The sequence below is a fragment of the Ascaphus truei genome, chromosome 7, assembly GCF_040206685.1.
Source record: "Ascaphus truei isolate aAscTru1 chromosome 7, aAscTru1.hap1, whole genome shotgun sequence".
NCBI classification, from domain to species: Eukaryota; Metazoa; Chordata; class Amphibia; order Anura; family Ascaphidae; genus Ascaphus; species Ascaphus truei.
Window position 1 is genome coordinate 29,422,827 of NC_134489.1, and position 17,197 is coordinate 29,440,023.

General features: G+C 43.9%; 1 protein-coding gene across 1 annotated transcript in view; it reads right to left on the reverse strand.

The window, feature by feature from the left end:
• Positions 1 to 8,128, reverse strand: part of LOC142499940 (olfactory receptor 6N1-like) — a 29,748-nt gene extending 21,620 nt beyond the window's left edge. The window contains exon 1 of the mRNA XM_075609997.1: positions 8,091 to 8,128. Within this exon, the coding sequence (XP_075466112.1) occupies positions 8,091 to 8,128 (38 nt within the window). The remainder of the gene's footprint in view (positions 1 to 8,090) is intronic.
• Between the last annotated feature and the right edge of the window lie 9,069 nt (positions 8,129 to 17,197).

Below are 17,197 nucleotides of genomic sequence, written 5' to 3' on the forward strand. Positions count from 1 at the left end.
GTCCGGGACTGTAAGAACACGATCTTTTAGGGTAGGTTAAATGACGACGCGTCACGTGCTGTTCCCTTAAACAGGGTATACCTGGTTTATTCAGTCCCAGGCACTGAGACTGCCACGGTGCATACAACAGAAACAAAAGCAAAACAAAAAGCTGCTCATCTGAGCGAAAACTTATGAGCGAAAAAATATTCTCTAACTCAGGGTTGAAGTGGCTTTTCCACTTCCACCAACAAAATAAGTAACTTCACAGTTTTAGACCAAAAAGAACAGAATGTTTTACCCTGTTTGGGGAGAGGCTTTTTCCCTCTCTACTTCCAGCAGCCTTCCTGTCTCCAGGCTCTTGGGGAGAGGGGAGAGGAGACAGGAAATAGGTCTTAAGTACCTGATTTCTAATTAGCATGACAGGTGACAGAAATCAGGCAGCAGACATACTCTGGTCTGGATTGCTCATCCCTCAGATCCAGCACTTGCCAAACTGTGGGATGGAGTGCATGTATTATGAGGCTGCACTGTTCAGCCTAAACAGGACAGAAACTGTTCAGTATCCTGGGAGCCCTATATATGGAATTTATTACCATCCCCTGGTTTCTGTCACAGTATGTATGTATATTTATATATATATGTATGTATGTATATATATATATATATATATATATATATATAAAAAAAAGAGAAAAAAGCGCCGATTCCTAGTGCATTACAGGCATACCCCGCTTTAAGTACACTCACTTTAAGTAGACTCGCGAGTAAGTACATATCACCCAATAGGCAAACAGCAGCTCACGAGTGCGCCTGTCATCAAGTCCTGAACAGCAATACCGACTCCCTACCTGTACCGAAGCTGTGCGCAAGCAGGGAGACTATAGAGCCTGTTACAAATGCGTTATTTACATCAGTTATGCACGTATATGATGATTGCAATACAGTACATGCATCTATAAGTGGGGAAAAGGTAGTGCTTCACTTTAAGTACATTTTCGCTTTACATACATGCTCCTGTCCCTTTGCGTACGTTAATGCGGGGTATGCCTGTACTGTGCAATAAAATATTTAATTTCCCAAAAAGGCTCATAAAATGAACTCACAAACATAAATAGATAAAAAGCATGTTATGAGATAATACTCATGCTCCAAAGGATCAGCAACCGCCGCTTCACTGCTACACTGCTCCGTGGCTTCACCGTGTCCAAACTTGTCCTCGTGGTTCACCGTCAAACAGGAACTCACGAAATCGGGCTCACCGCAACTGACTGAAGAAGTCAGTTAATCTGATGAAACGCGTAGGGACAGTTGTGCAGTTGATCCTCCAATGCTGCTGGCAGACCTGTTGGTAAATCCTAGCCCGTTTGTCCTTTGAATTTGATCGGGTGACGTCATTTGCAGTCCCGCCACATCTATCGTCCCCGGAGGGAACCAAAGTTCATCTGTTGGTGTGTGACCGGGGAGAGGAGTTGCAGTGAGCCCGATTTCGTGAGTTCCTGTTTGACGGTGAACCACGAGGACAAGTTTGGACACGGTGAAGCCACGGAGCAGTGTAGCAGTGAAGCGGCGGTTGCTGATCCTTTGGAGCATGAGTATTATCTCATAACATGCTTTTTATCTATTTATGTTTGTGAGTTCATTTTATGAGCCTTTTTGGGAAATTAAATATTTTATTGCACAGTAATGCACTAGGAACCGGCGCTTTTTTCTCTTTTCTTTTTTTTTATGCAGGTGGTGAGGGAGGTCGTTGCACCCTCGTTGAAGAAGCTGCCTGTTTCCTGATAGTGCTTTATTTTTTCCCCTCAATTGGACATTGTTTTGGGACTCAAAAGGACAGCTTGTATTGTGCACCTATAGGAGGTTCAACAGCACTATATATGTGTTTGTATATATATTTTATATGGCTAGACATCTATTTGTCAGGTTTTATTAATGTTATTGGTTAATATATTCATGTAATCAATACTAATAATTTATATTATTCAATCCACCTTACTCTCTGACATCTCCACACAGGCGCAGATCTTCATTGTATATATATATATATATATATATATATATATATATATATATATATATATATATATATATATATATATATATATATATACGTATATATATGTATATATATATATATACGTATATATATATATATATATATATATATATATATATATATATATGAAAAAATCATCTCAGTTGGCACACTGTAAACATAAGTAAGATGCTGATGCTAGCCCCATATGCACATGTAAAAAGTAGATTTTACCAGATTGGAGTCCGGAAAAAACGAGACAGCACACAGTCCAGTAGTTCCAATTAAGTTGTATTCAAAGTAACATGGCACCACCTCCAACGTTTCGGTCCACTCAACGTGACCTTCCTCAGGGACGTGCAATAAGTGAATGCTAATCCACCACCTTATATACCCAAACAAATCAAAATTAAAATGAACTCACTCGTGCAGGGGCAACATTGCCCGCGAAACCGCGCCGCTGTGACACGCATGCAAATGCTGGAACGCATCGCCATCTTGGATCCAATAATATGAAACGACCTATTGAACTACGGTGGCCTCAATGGTCCGCCCGTAGGTACAATCGCGCATGCGCGGACTCCTCATGCCGTGACCCACAGTATACTGCTGGAACGCATCGCCATATTGTATCCAGTGGTGTTACATCTTTAACCTAGCTACGGTGGCCCGAATGGTGCATATGGCCACTATGGTGGCGGTTCGCGCATGCGCGAAGCTCCCCTGGCGACTCAGCAAGCGAAATGCGGTGCAACGCAGGATCTTTACTGTCTTTGAGCTTACCCCACTATGTGCATGAAAGCGCCCTCACACAGAGACAACCTCAAGAACATGTATGAGGTTCTGGTATAATAAATGCCCAAACACTATAACGAAGGGCACCTAACAAATGGGACCGTTTGGGGAAGCTCAGATACAAAGGCACAATAAGGCATGTTATGATGTGTGTTGTTATTTGCTTAGAAAATACTTAAAAGGACCCGTTCCAGCATGAGAACGCATGGCACACACAGCAAACATACATAAACCAATTAACCAACAAACATGTGAAACGCTGTGTGCATCACTGTAAGATATATTGTTATCAATGTCCCACTGTAATAAATACTATAACTACAATTACTTGTTTTCGATTTTAGACTCTATTAGTCATTGTAGTTATAGTATTTATTACAGTGGGACATTGATAACAATATATCTTACAGTGATGCACACAGCGTTTCACATGTTTGTTGGTTAATTGGTTTATGTATGTTTGCTGTGTGTGCCATGCGTTCTCATGCTGGAACGGGTCCTTTTAAGTATTTTCTAAGCAAATAACAACACACATCATAACATGCCTTATTGTGCCTTTGTATCTGAGCTTCCCCAAACGGTCCCATTTGTTAGGTGCCCTTCGTTATAGTGTTTGGGCATTTATTATACCAGAACCTCATACATGTTCTTGAGGTTGTCTCTGTGTGAGGGCGCTTTCATGCACATAGTGGGGTAAGCTCAAAGACAGTAAAGATCCTGCGTTGCACCGCATTTCGCTTGCTGAGTCGCCAGGGTAGCTTCGCGCATGCGCGAACCGCCACCATAGTGGCCATATGCACCATTCGGGCCACCGTAGCTAGGTTAAAGATGTAACACCACTGGATACAATATGGCGATGCGTTCCAGCAGTATACTGTGGGTCACGGCATGAGGAGTCCGCGCATGCGCGATTGTACCTACGGGCGGACCATTGAGGCCACCGTAGTTCAATAGGTCGTTTCATATTATTGGATCCAAGATGGCGATGCGTTCCAGCATTTGCATGCGTGTCACAGCGGCGCGGTTTCGCGGGCAATGTTGCCCCTGCACGAGTGAGTTCATTTTAATTTTGATTTGTTTGGGTATATAAGGTGGTGGATTAGCATTCACTTATTGCACGTCCCTGAGGAAGGTCACGTTGAGTGGACCGAAACGTTGGAGGTGGTGCCATGTTACTTTGAATACAACTTCATTGGAACTACTGGACTGTGTGCTGTCTCGTTTTTTCCGGACTCCAATCTGGTAAAATCTACTTTTTTTATATATATATATATATATATATATATATATATATATATATATATATATATACATTTTTTTTTACAATGGCATATGCAAGTTTGCTTTACTATAAAGGTGTAGTTCCAGTTATAGATTTATAGCACTGTACCTTAAACATATTCAAGTTGCAGTCTAAAATGAAACCAATGCTGTTTAAGAAGTTACATCTGGGTGATTGAGACAGTATCTTCTGTACAAAAATCAGATTCCTGTAAGTATTTGTATTACATAGCTGAGACATGGAACCAGTTACATTTCCTATGTCTGCTTCCTTTTGTGTTAAATCAATATGTGCTAAACAGGAATATGCACAGGGAAAACCTGTCTCCCTTGTGCTGGAGAAGATTCTCATTCCATTCATTTGAATGGGACGCATCTCATCTCCAGCATGTTAGAGATGGCTTCAGAGCATATTGAGTAGGGCAGGATTGGCCAACTCCAGTCTTCAAGGGTCACCAACAGGTCAGATTTTCAGAATAACTCTGCTTCAGCACAAGTGGCTCAGCTGGCCACCTGTGCTGAATCAAGGATATCTTGAAAACCTGACCTGTTGGTGGCTCTTGAGGACTGGAGTAGACCACCCCTCGAATAGGGGATTTGGTGTTTATCAAGGCTTAGATCTGACCAGTTCTCCTGTATCAATTTAATACATCTGCTGTAATCTAAGTGTTACAGTACAAGAGAAACGGGAAATTCCACAATCACATTTGCTATACCTAATTAATCCCGGAGGGATCATTGCTAAACAAGTAGATAATAACCAAAACAACCTCTCAAACTTTGTAATGAGAAGAATTCCCAACACGCAAGAGCTGTGGTCTGCTGAGACTCAACAGTTACAGATAATTCATATAGTAGCTTCTTTATTAATCCCACTGCTGCAAGTGAAATCATGCAATACCACAGAGATTAATTACCAGGCTTGTGTATGGTAGTGGACACACCACATAGTAAACTGGTTTAATCCTTTCGTTGCTGGGCAGCTGCACTGTTTGAATGTGTTTATTGCCATATAATATTCTTTTATGTCATCAGTATTGTCTTCTAGGCCACATAAGTGCAGTTGTAATGCAAACTTGAACCCTTTGCTGCCTCAGGGGTTCATGAGTGATATTGCCTTTCTTTAGGAGTAACTGGCTTCCAGTGAGGTCTGTTATGTTTTACAGGCAGAATTGCATCATAAGTACATGCATAACACAACAAAGACAGAGGCTTTGAGATCCTGATGTTGATCAAAAGTCAAGGTTAAGTGGTGTGTTTCCTCACTGAAGACCCATATATTCTATGGGGTGAGAACACGCCCTTTGAAACATGGGATCGTGGCTCTGATCTCATTGTCTGCTCTTCTTGCACCCTTGGACAACTCACTTTAATAGTCATCTGAACAGATTGTGAGCACATGTTGTTAACCCCTCCTCTGCCAGAGGGGCCAACAACCCATTGCAGGGCAATATAACAAGGTGCAGAGCGACACCCCGACACATACACATAGTGTAATTATAGACACACTGATGTATGTATAATTTTATTTATATAGCGCCAACAATGTACTCAGCACTTTACAAGCCTCTGACCTTGGAGCCTGCAAGGAATCCTACCCCCACCCCCAGTGTATAATGATAAATAGAAATAAACACACAACAAAGGTCTGGAGGTACAAAGCTTCCAGCTTTTATTAAAATAGATAACATAACCCAATAAGTGCCAACCCTGCCAGAGTTCTTTACCACTGGGTGAAGGCCAATGGTACCCAAACTAATAGCCTTCAAGGATCACCATGCCGGCACCTCATCGTCCCAGCGGTTATCAAGAATGGGCACCAAGAAGTCACACACAAAAGAACCCTGCCCATTCGATGCCCCTAGCCACCACCAGGCTTTTTGCACCATAGAGCCCCGCCTGGCAAGGTTAAAGCGCACTTACCTCCCAACAGCTACCACCCACTGGGCTATTTAACCAACTTAAACTAGCCTCCTACTGCCAGACCTGAAAGGACCCCTCGAGCCCCTCATGAATCATGATTCCAGTCTGATGTCCGCTGGCAGAATCACAGGTATTCAAAGCCCAATGAGCCCTGCCCACTTGCCAATAAATGCCACCACTAGGCAATTACTGAGCCCACAGACCATGAGAGACTTTTCCTGAGGGCCAGGCAGCATCACCTCCTTCCCTCCCCCGAAGCAGGCGTCGCCTACCCCCCACTTACTTCTAGCCTCACCCAGGTAGGAACTGACCACAGCCAGCAAAGGCGGGACCCCTTCCCCCCTGCTCCATGCCGGAGGCCTCTACAGCCCCAGGCATTGTTACTTGGTATTTTTACTTGAGACAGCGCACCCCTTTTGACACCCATATGACCCTTACTAGTTTCTAGAAATCCCAATTGTATCTTCCCTCAGGCTGAATTTGAACCCATTGTATATTAAGAAAGTCGGCCTCTGCTCAGCCTTAATATTACTGAGGGGTGCAAAACTAGGATAACATATATGTACACAAAGGAGAACATAGAGATCTTTTTCTCCTTTGTGAGATTGAATCCAGCCTTTATCTCAACATGTTTACTGCAACACTGCCAACCAGCTCATGAGCCACAAGCTCATCCTTAACTTCCCGAGATGCCAAATTTTCTCCTTCTGGCTGAGATTGAACCCCGCCTTCACCTGAAATAATCTGGTGCAACACTGCCAACCAGACCTGTGCACAACAAAATCGACCTATCTCCCTTTCTAGCTAGCCACCGCCACTGCTAAAGCCTGCTAGCAGAGATACCTCAAAATCTTTCCTCCCTTGATCTTCTCCACCTAGGCTTGTAAATATCGTCCCAACCAGCTGGCAATGCACGTATAAGCATCCTAACAATGACCATCAGCAACTTTGCCCGCATCAGCCAGGCCCACCAAAGGGCAAGGCAGCCCAACCACAGCCTCTCCTCCTGAAGCAGATGCAGCCCTATCTGGGCAAGAACTGACCGCCGCCTGAAAGGTGGGCCCCATCCCCATCTGCTCCATGCCAGAGGCAGCTACAGCTTCAGCCATGGGTACTGGTGACCATGAAACCCCTTTTACAACCGTATTACCCCTCAAGTTTCCATAGGTGGCCATATTCTCCTCCCTCGGGCTGAGATTGAACTCATCCTTTACCTCATTGTGTCTGGTGCAAACCTGCTAACCAGCTCTGTGAGCCACAGCACATCTTATCCATCTATCTTGCTAGACACCACTAAAGCCCCCATGTAGCCTGTCGGCAAAGCTAATTCATATCTCTCCTGCCTGGCTCATCAACTCTACCTCAGCTGCTAAATGCAAGCCCCCCAAACTGGTGACACATAAGCTTCCTTAAAACAATGATCAGAGATTTAAACTTGCATCTGCCGGGCCCATCGAAGGGCCAGGCAGCTTACCACTGCCTCTCGGCCCAAGGCAGGGGCAGCCCTGCCCAGGCAAGAACTGACAATTGCCAGCAAGCTGGGTCCCCACCCCGCCCTGCTCCATATCACCACCACCAGAGGTTGCTACTGCCGAAGGTGCAGAAACTAGCAACAGCGCAGCCCCTATGACACCCATATAACCCTTCCAATTTCTATAGGTGCCCAACTTTATTCTCCCACTGGCTGAGACTGAACTCAGCCATTAACGCATTTAAACTGGTTCAACTGTCACCAGCTTTGTGATCCCCAAGGCTCCAGCTATCCATCTTTCATGCTATTCCTCGCCAACACCTCCCTGTAGCCCGGCAGCAAAATAGTATTTCACCACTAAAATCCGACAGCACAGCAGGATTCCTGATAGAAGGCTGCAACTCTCACTCTCCCCTCTCACACATCTCTTTACTCTCACTCACTCCCTCTCCTCTCTCTTCTTCCTCTCTCTCACTCTCCCCCACTTTCCTTACACTCCATTACACCCCTCTTCCCATTCCCTCAGGCAATTACACTCTGCCCTAACTCAATTACACCCCGCATTCCTCACTCAATTACCACACACACACAATTTTACCTTACCTTGCGCCCGACGTTCGCACTGGCTCAATGTCCGACATCATCTGGTAGGGGCAGGGTTTGAGGCGAAGGCCGTAGCTGGGGAAAGCTGGACCCCGGCAATCCACAGAGACCTGGCAGCCGGACGGAGAAGTTGGGATGACGTCTAACACAGGCCGACCGGTTTCTCCACCCAGGCACCTGGCCCTACGGCAGTAGTTCCAGCTCTATCCCCCTGTTGGTGACCTTGGATGCAATACTATTGTAAGAGCAACAGACTTTTGTGTCAGGCAGGTTAGAAAATATACAAGGACAAGAAAGGTTTATATGGTTCTCAAAAGAGGTGCAGGTATTGTAAAGGCCAAAAAGACAGCTTTTAGGAGATATAGGCAGACTCGGAGGAAGGAGCATAGTTAACTATATCAGGCTATATAGGGGGTGATAATAGGAGGAGGAGGGTTTGTCACAGGAGACCAGGCAAAGTACACCCTTTAACAGGGTCATTTATTTGAGCAAAACGAGTTATGAAATAAATTGTAATTTATTCACTAAAATAGGCAAACGCACAATATTACACAAAATACAGAAGAAAGACACACTTACTTTGGGAATATGGGGTAACACAACTACCTTTCCTAGTTGCAAAACAAACAGCAAAATAATCCAGGCAGCATTTCCTTCAAGTAGCCTCTTCCTGCTGGAGAATTAGCCTCTGAGAATCTTAGATGACTTACTCCGAGCTTGGCATTCTTGGACCACACATTGAATCACACCTCTGGGATGATGGCTAACTGTCTTATACACTTAGGGACACGCAGTCCCACCAACCCCTGGTGTGGGAATTTTATCGCTGACCAATTACATTCTTTGCAGGTCCAGCGTAGGAAGGGAGCGATGGTTTCAGGAGCACCCCAGAATGAAGAATAAAAAATGATGGTGCAATAAAATAACACAAAATTGGTGTGTATGAGTCTTGGCTCTGTATAAATGCCTACTTACAGCAGGTAAGTGTTAAACCAGCATAGATCAGGACAACAGGTAAGTGTTAATCAGGACAGCAGGTAAGTATTTGCCCAGCAGTAACAAGGACTCGAAGGACTTACTGCTGGGCAAATACTTACCTGCTGTCCTGATTAACACTTACCTGTTGTCCTGATCTATGCTGGTTTAACACTTACCTGCTGTAAGTAGGCATTTATACAGAGCCAGGACTCATACACACCAATTTTGTGTTATTTTATTGCACCATCATTTTTTATTCTTCATTCTGGGGTGTTCCTGAAACCATCGCTCCCTTCCTACCCTGGACCTGCATTATCTTGAAGGGAATCTGTACATATTCCCTGGATGGTTGAGAATTGTTTTTTCGGTTCACCTTACAATTCACTTTATATTTTTATGACTCACATGTGTCACAATCCCTGTTGTTTAGCGCCGCTCCAAGTCACTTTGGTTCACAATCACATTCTTTGCCAGGTTTGTGAAAGCTGGCACATACATTATGGCTTCAGAAAAGTAAGAGGGCATGTGCGCAGATCGCCATCTTGCTCACTTACTATTCTAAGCCCCCCACAGGCTCAATGCCCGAAGGTCTGGGGCAGGTGACAACATGCCAGGATGATGGCTCTTCCTTTACCCCTCCTTGCTAACAAATTGTTTAACACTTCCATATCCTGATAATATAAGGAGCAGACAGCACTCAATAAAGTAAACAAAGAAGGATAAGATTAAGCTAGTGGTGCAACGGGAACAGTGGAGGATCCTCACCCTCCAAACTACAATAATAAATAATATAATTCCCAGCACTCAAAAAAGCAAAATGAATAATAACAGATAACCTGTAATAAATGTGCAATAGGTATTTAATATGATAGTATATACTGTAATGCAAAGGAACACAGAATGCAAAATGAGTGAGTGAACTAGAACTCAAAGTCATAAATAACACCCAAGGGACATAGGTAAACATGAAGAATGTAGATGGGGAGGGAAAGGTGAGGGAGGGGGAAATAAAGGGGGGTAGGGGGATAAACATAAGGAAAGGAGGATAAAATGAAAGGTACAAAAGGGGGGGGGGGCAACATTGTGGGGATATACCCCTTCTTCTGGCCTGTTCCCTATGGTCTATAAAGACCATACAGTAGGTACTTCCCTGTCCCTCCTAAATCCTAGACTCGAAAATGACCTCAAAAAAGCCTAATAAAGGGATAAGCCCCAACAGTGAAAAATACAAAGCTGAGATGAAGAGTTTTAGGCTCAAACAAGCATGTTAGTCATCCAGAGTCCAAAAGCATCAGGTAACAGTGAACTCACCAGTAAAGAAGAGGCATATCCAGACCTACTCCTAGGTGGAGGGGGAGTGTGGAGGACGAGGCAGAGTGACAGAGGATGCAACATCTGACTACCTGGAGGCAGGGGCAGGGAGGAAGGCCTGAGGATCGCTGGGCTGTCGGAGGAAGAAAGGTGGGTGTTGATGTGGAACGGGTGGGGAAGGGGGGGTTGTGCAGTGTTGTCAGCAGAGTTCTATTGTGGCGCCGGAGAAGAAAATCGTGGAGCAGGTGCGTCCTGCGGTAAGAACTAACCACAACCGGAGGGGATAAGTACGCAGCTATACGGGTCTTATCTATGTTGGAGCAGAGGGTACAAGGGACATGGGGGCCCGACAGTTCTAATGGGTCCAAATTAATCTCAGAACTATACCACAGTCTTGGATTGTCCACTAAATGCGTTCCTGTAACAGGGGACTTATCCCTGTTCACAAATGTGCCTCTAATCCAGCAGTGTGGTGGTTAACTGCTGGTAGGCAATTAACTAACACCACCTGGCTGATTGCAGGTGGTAGAAAAAGCCTGCCTTTGAGACAGGAAGTGAGACTCCTTAGCTCACACCTGAGCTGAACTAGGAGACAGATGTCTTGAGCGACAAGCTGACCACAAGACAAAAGGGGACAAGATTCTAACCTGGAGCCTAACATTTCCTATGCACACAAAGGTGCGGTTCCAAGAGAGCAGAGAAGCTTCCCCTACAGCAGCCCAGCTAACAGATAAGACTTTTCGTATAAGACTATTATCTATGTCTATGTGTATTGATAAATGTCTCCATGATTTGGGGCTGGTAAATAGCTTAGCTAACCAACCTAGTCAGAGAGGGCTGAGCTACATATGTAGATAGTCTCCAAAGCAGAGATAGGTTTTTTGTTTGGCTTATTCTCTTATGTTGATTTTTGCTGTGTTTAAAGTGACAGGCACAATAAAGCCCTGTTTTAATTTCACCTTAAAACAGTCTCCATTGTGTACCTCTGCACATGTCCTCCTAGAGTCCCATTATGGGATTGTTAACCCCTGGCGGCCTGACAAAGACTAAATGCAGACAGACATTAGATTAAGGAACACAGCAGTCAGATGGAGTGGACTCTGAGAGCTGTACATAGAAGGGGTCCCCCATAAGGCCAAACCGACCAAATGAGATCACCCATTGGGATATTCATACTGGGTTTAGGATAACATGTCTTGAGACTGTGCAGAAAGGTGCCTACTGATAGTTAAAGTTTTTTCACAGGCCACAAAGGCTCTGAGTAGGACATAGTAGATGTATTGCATTGGTGGCTGTTTTTGTTATAAGCTTGTGTTATATGACTTACTGTTCTTGCTACAGTATATGACGCACTGTTATATGCTGTTGTTGTACAATTACACAAAGGTGCCGTGGGTGGAGTAGGAGTAGGGCTGCCCCGGTTATCCACAAGCGCTGCATTCTAGGTGACATGGTTACCAACAAATACCCTTGGGAGGGACCTGGAGTTTCCCAGACCCCTGGTCCTATTTTTTGGATGACCCAGTTATGAGGTCACACCCAAGGGCAACCGAATCAGGGTCTTTGATGACCATCACACACATATTTCCAGATAGCGCAAACTCCTACACCCACCACATCATGAATATATATTTATGCCAAAATAAGTGCTACTGAGCGTGGCAAATGTATACAACAAAAGACAGGGGTGCCCAATGCTACATCAAATTGACAAAACATATATGGTAGCAAGTATAAAGTTTAGAAAAAAGGGTGGTGTGAATAGCGCTAAACAATATGTGAATATATACACAATACAAACACAATGTGAAAAATTCTCTATCTATAGGACGGCTGCCAGGAAAACCTAACCCAAACACAGTTAGAAAAACACAGAGATAACAATACAGACCGGCGCCTCAATGTCCAAAACTGAAATGAGTCCAAAGATGTGCTGCAGTGTCCAAAAATGCTGATCCGGCAGAGGGACTGCAAGCTCCGCAACAGCACACGTGGTATCATGCAAGGGAGATAAAAAGAAAGATCATAGCGTGACACTGCAATCTACATAACATATAACTCATACAAACAGGACATACATGACAAACAACACTAACAGAAAGGCTGACAATAAACAGAGATTTATTTAGACAATACTAAAAACAAGAGAAGCTTTGGAGCAGGTCTAGGATCCAGTGTGGTAAAACTGGAATCCTACTTACAGCAATTCAGAAGGGTTCAAGCGGTGTGTATACTGTGGAGTTCTTTAATCAGCTTGTCCTCGGCGCGTGGTGCTGCTGTAATGGCCGCTGGCGCTTCCTCCGGTTGCTCTCGGGCTCAGCGTCCCTGCAGGCCAAACCTCGCGAGATTTCTCGTCAGCCGTGACGTCACTCGCTAGGTGGAGCTACTCGCCGCCTGTACAGGAGAAAGCGGCGGCGAGTAGCTCCACCTAGCGAGTGACGTCACGGCTGACGAGAAATCTCGCGAGGTTTGGCCTGCAGGGACGCTGAGCCCGAGAGCAACCGGAGGAAGCGCCGGCGGCCATTACAGCAGCACCATGCGCCGAGGACAAGCTGATTAAAGAACTCCACAGTATACACACCGCTTGAACCCTTCTGAATTGCTGTAAGTAGGATTCCAGTTTTACCACACTGGATCCTAGACCTGCTCCAAAGCTTCTCTTGTTTTTAGTATTGTCTAAATAAATCTCTGTTTATTGTCAGCCTTTCTGTTAGTGTTGTTTGTCATGTATGTCCTGTTTGTATGAGTTATATGTTATGTAGATTGCAGTGTCACGCTATGATCTTTCTTTTTATCTCCCTTGCATGATACCACGTGTGCTGTTGCGGAGCTTGCAGTCCCTCTGCCGGATCAGCATTTTTGGACACTGCAGCACATCTTTGGACTCATTTCAGTTTTGGACATTGAGGCGCCGGTCTGTATTGTTATCTAAGTATAAAGTTTAAATACTTCAATAATAATAGTATTTACTTGTTTTTTTAGTTAAACCCTTTGGCCAAAGCGTCGTAAGCCTGCATACCAAACATCAAGGTAAACCAAAAATGCAGGTCCTAATACTAAAACTGTGAAACCTTCCTTTTACCTCTGTATGAGTGGAAGCAACTGCAGTGAGTTGTCCATTCAGCAAATTGCCAGAACCTCCCAAGTTAAAAAGATGGGAGGGGTGAGCTTTGGGGGGAGGTGCCACCTACCTCCATTTAACTGTTACCAGTCTGAAATTGATTAACACACACATATTCCCAGGTAGCTCAAACTCCTACAGAAGTACAATCTTCTCCTACCCCCACTCCAGCTATAGCAGAATTAGTTAATTCCTTATACTGTATCAAGCAGACTAGTCCTGAAGATCTCCCATGCTGGGATCCATGATGATATTTCATGGTCAGATCATGCACCAATTGAGCTACGGTGCTCTCAGATTAACCTAGACAGACCTAGAGCAAATTGGAAACTAAATGAATCAATTATTAAAATCCCCAAAGTTTTCCAAACCGTCAATAAAGAGATTGTACACTTTTTTTCGGCTAAACGAGGGCAGTGTAAACTCCAAAACAATTTTATGGGAAGCACATAGGGCTACTCTCTGGGGGGCCCTAATTAGCATAGCTACATGGAGAAAAAGAGAGAGAAATAAAAAGTTAGTCTTACTCCAAACCAAGTTGGAAGAGCTGCCCGACAAGCATAAACATGATGGCAGAGCAGAAGAATTAAAGGAACTGAAAGATACTAGAATTGAGTTAAATATGTTTTGACCACCCAGGCGGAGAATGCTTTGAATTGGTCAAAGAGGACATTTTATGAAAAAGCAAACAAGGCAGATACCTTGCTAGCGAACACAATTTGGAATAGACAACCAAATTATAACACCCGGGCTATCAGACTGAAATCAAAATCCTAAGCTAATCGTAGAAGAATTAAAAAAATTCTATGAAAATCTATAAAACGCTGAGAAAGTCACCCATAACAATAATACCACACAGGCCCTACAGGACTTCCTAGTGGACTCGATGCTCCCAAGATTGAGTAGGAGGAAAGAGAGAGAGAGAGAGACTGGCAGATGATTTCACATTGGAGGAACTGCTCCAGGTCATCCATCAACTGAAACCCTCGAAGGCCCCGGACCCAGGCTGGTTCTCTAATTTATACTAGAGTATAAGAAATTTAGTGCAATTATTGCCCCCCACCTACTCCGTATGTTCAATGCAGTGCTGGCAGGTGCCTCATTCCCAGACCAGATGCTCCAAGCATCTATTTCTCTAATTTATAAACCAGGGAAAGACTCATTGGACTATAACTACTACCGACCTATATCCCTAATAAATTTGGATGTAAAAATGTATGGTAAACTATTGGCCAACCGATTGAGTCATGTCCTGCCTAGACTCATACACCCAGATCAAGTCGGTTTTTATCAGAGATAGGCAAGTGGCAGATAATACCAGGTGAATTATTGATCTGATAGAAATAGCCAATTCCAAAAAGATACAAGTTATGGTGTTGAGTCTAGACGCAGAAAAAGCCTTTGGCAGGATAGACTGGCCCTACTTAAATGCTACTCTGGGAGCGTTCGGTTTTGGTGGTAGAATCTTACAAACAATCCTAGCACTGTTATGCAGCCCAGCAGCGAGGGTATTACTCCAGGGATTCCCATCAGAACAATTTAAAATTAAAAGTGGTACAAGACAGGGATGTCTCCTCTCACCCCTGCTATTTGCCCTAAGCAAGGAACCCCAGGCAGCACACATTCAGAATAACCCAGATATATTGGGTATACAAATTAACCAACAGGTACATAAAGTAGCGTTGTTCGCAGATGATGTCTTTATGACAATATCTAGACCTCTCACCTCCCTAATCTATTTGACCTACTGGGAAAGTTCAATAGAATCTCAGGCTTCGGAATTAACCAAACGAAGTCGGAAGCTCTAAATATAAATCTTCCAAAAGAGATGGAAAAACTGATTAACTTTAACTTTAAATGGCAACAAACTGCCATCAAATATTTAGGTATATATATCAACAGCAAGTATAATACCCTCTACAAGGCTAATTTTCCCAATCTCCTCCAAACTTTACGAGAAGACATCAGAGTATGGTCAGCATACAATATTTTGTGGATTGGCAAGATTATTATTATTATTTTTCTTGTATAGTGCTGCTAGTTTTACGTAGCGATTTACAGAGATATTTTGCAGACACAGTCCCTGTCTCGTGGAGCTTACTATCTATGTTTTTGGTGCCTGAGGCACAGGGAGATAAAGTGACTTTCTAAAGGTCACAAGGAGCCAACTCCGGGAATTGAACCAGGTTCCCCAGCTCCAAACTCAGTGCCAGAGTCAGTGTCTTTACTCACTGAGCAGCTCCTTCTCCCAGATTCACTGTATTTAGATGAATCTGCTCCCACGTATTCTTTATCTATTCCAGACCATACCGGTGCTGATGAAACTGAAGGACATACTCTCATTTCAGTCTCTGATCTCTAAGTTTATATGGGGGCATAAAAATCTGAGAGTAAAAGGGAAGATTCTAAAGAGATCCACACTAACAGGGGGGCTGGCGGTACCTTATGCCAAATTTCCCAATGGCAGACAACACCCAGCCGGAAAAGGTGGGTAGAATTAGAAAAATAAACTTGCTCTCTAGATTTAAATAATCCGATTTGGTATCCAAAATCGTTTTTTAGAACCATTAAAGAACAACTATCCTCAATGATTAACTCACAGTCAATTTGGGAGGCCGACAAATTTAAATGATCCCTGACAACCAGAAATTCATTAATGGCCCTTCTATGGGGTAATACAGATTTTGCTCCAGTTCTGAATAGTACAGATTTCGCAATTTGGAAGCAGAAGGGATTTACAAAATTTAGAAATCTGGAGGGGAATAGAAGTTTCAAAACATTCAGACAAATTAGATCCAAAAAAATACCCCCCATTCAGAATTTTTTAAATACCTCCAGATCAGAGCATTTTAAAACAAACATGTTTCCCGTCCCCATTGACAAATTTCAAAAAGCTCCGTTTATTAGACACACATACATGTGGACTCAGGCCTCGACTATGCCCAAAAGCTAAGCTACATGTCCCAGTGGGAAGCAGATCTGGTAGAGGTACTGAAGGGAGAATAGCGAGACGCGATATTTGTATCGGCGGCCAAAATCTCGATATGCCCCACGTTAAGGGAGAACGCATATAAAGTATTAATGTGTTGGTATCTCACTCCACTAAAATGATCCAGATTCATCCCAGGATACTCCCCATTGTGCCCGAGACAATGTGGAGAATCAGCTGATCTGGTGCATACGCTGTGGTCTTGTCCTCGGATTACTCTCTTATGGGAGGAAATGAAGGATTGGCTGCAGAGCATTTTAGACCTCACAATTCCAATGGATCCTTGGTTGTTCCTATTAAATAGACCAGCACCAGGCCTGGCCAGGGTCGAGAGTAAATTAGTTGCTCATTTTGCAACTGCAACGAGGTGCGAGATTGCAGCATTGTGGAAACAAAATTAAATTCCAACAATTCCTAAAATCCGGAACAGAATTTGGTATGTCTGCCAGATGGAGAAGTTGACAAGTTTAGTTAACGACACTGGCATCAAATTCCAAAAGGTCTGGCTACCATCACTGGCTCAGACAGACTTCCCCAGAGTGAACGGAACCACAATCTTGCTATGATAGTCATAGGTGCATTTTCGGCTGACGGCAGGGCAATCACAGTACCAGACGACGAGTGGGGCTGAATTGATACGTAGAGGAGGACTGGACCACATGGGGAGCTGAGAGGTAGTGTAGGATCAAGTTATAGGAGTTCGCGAAG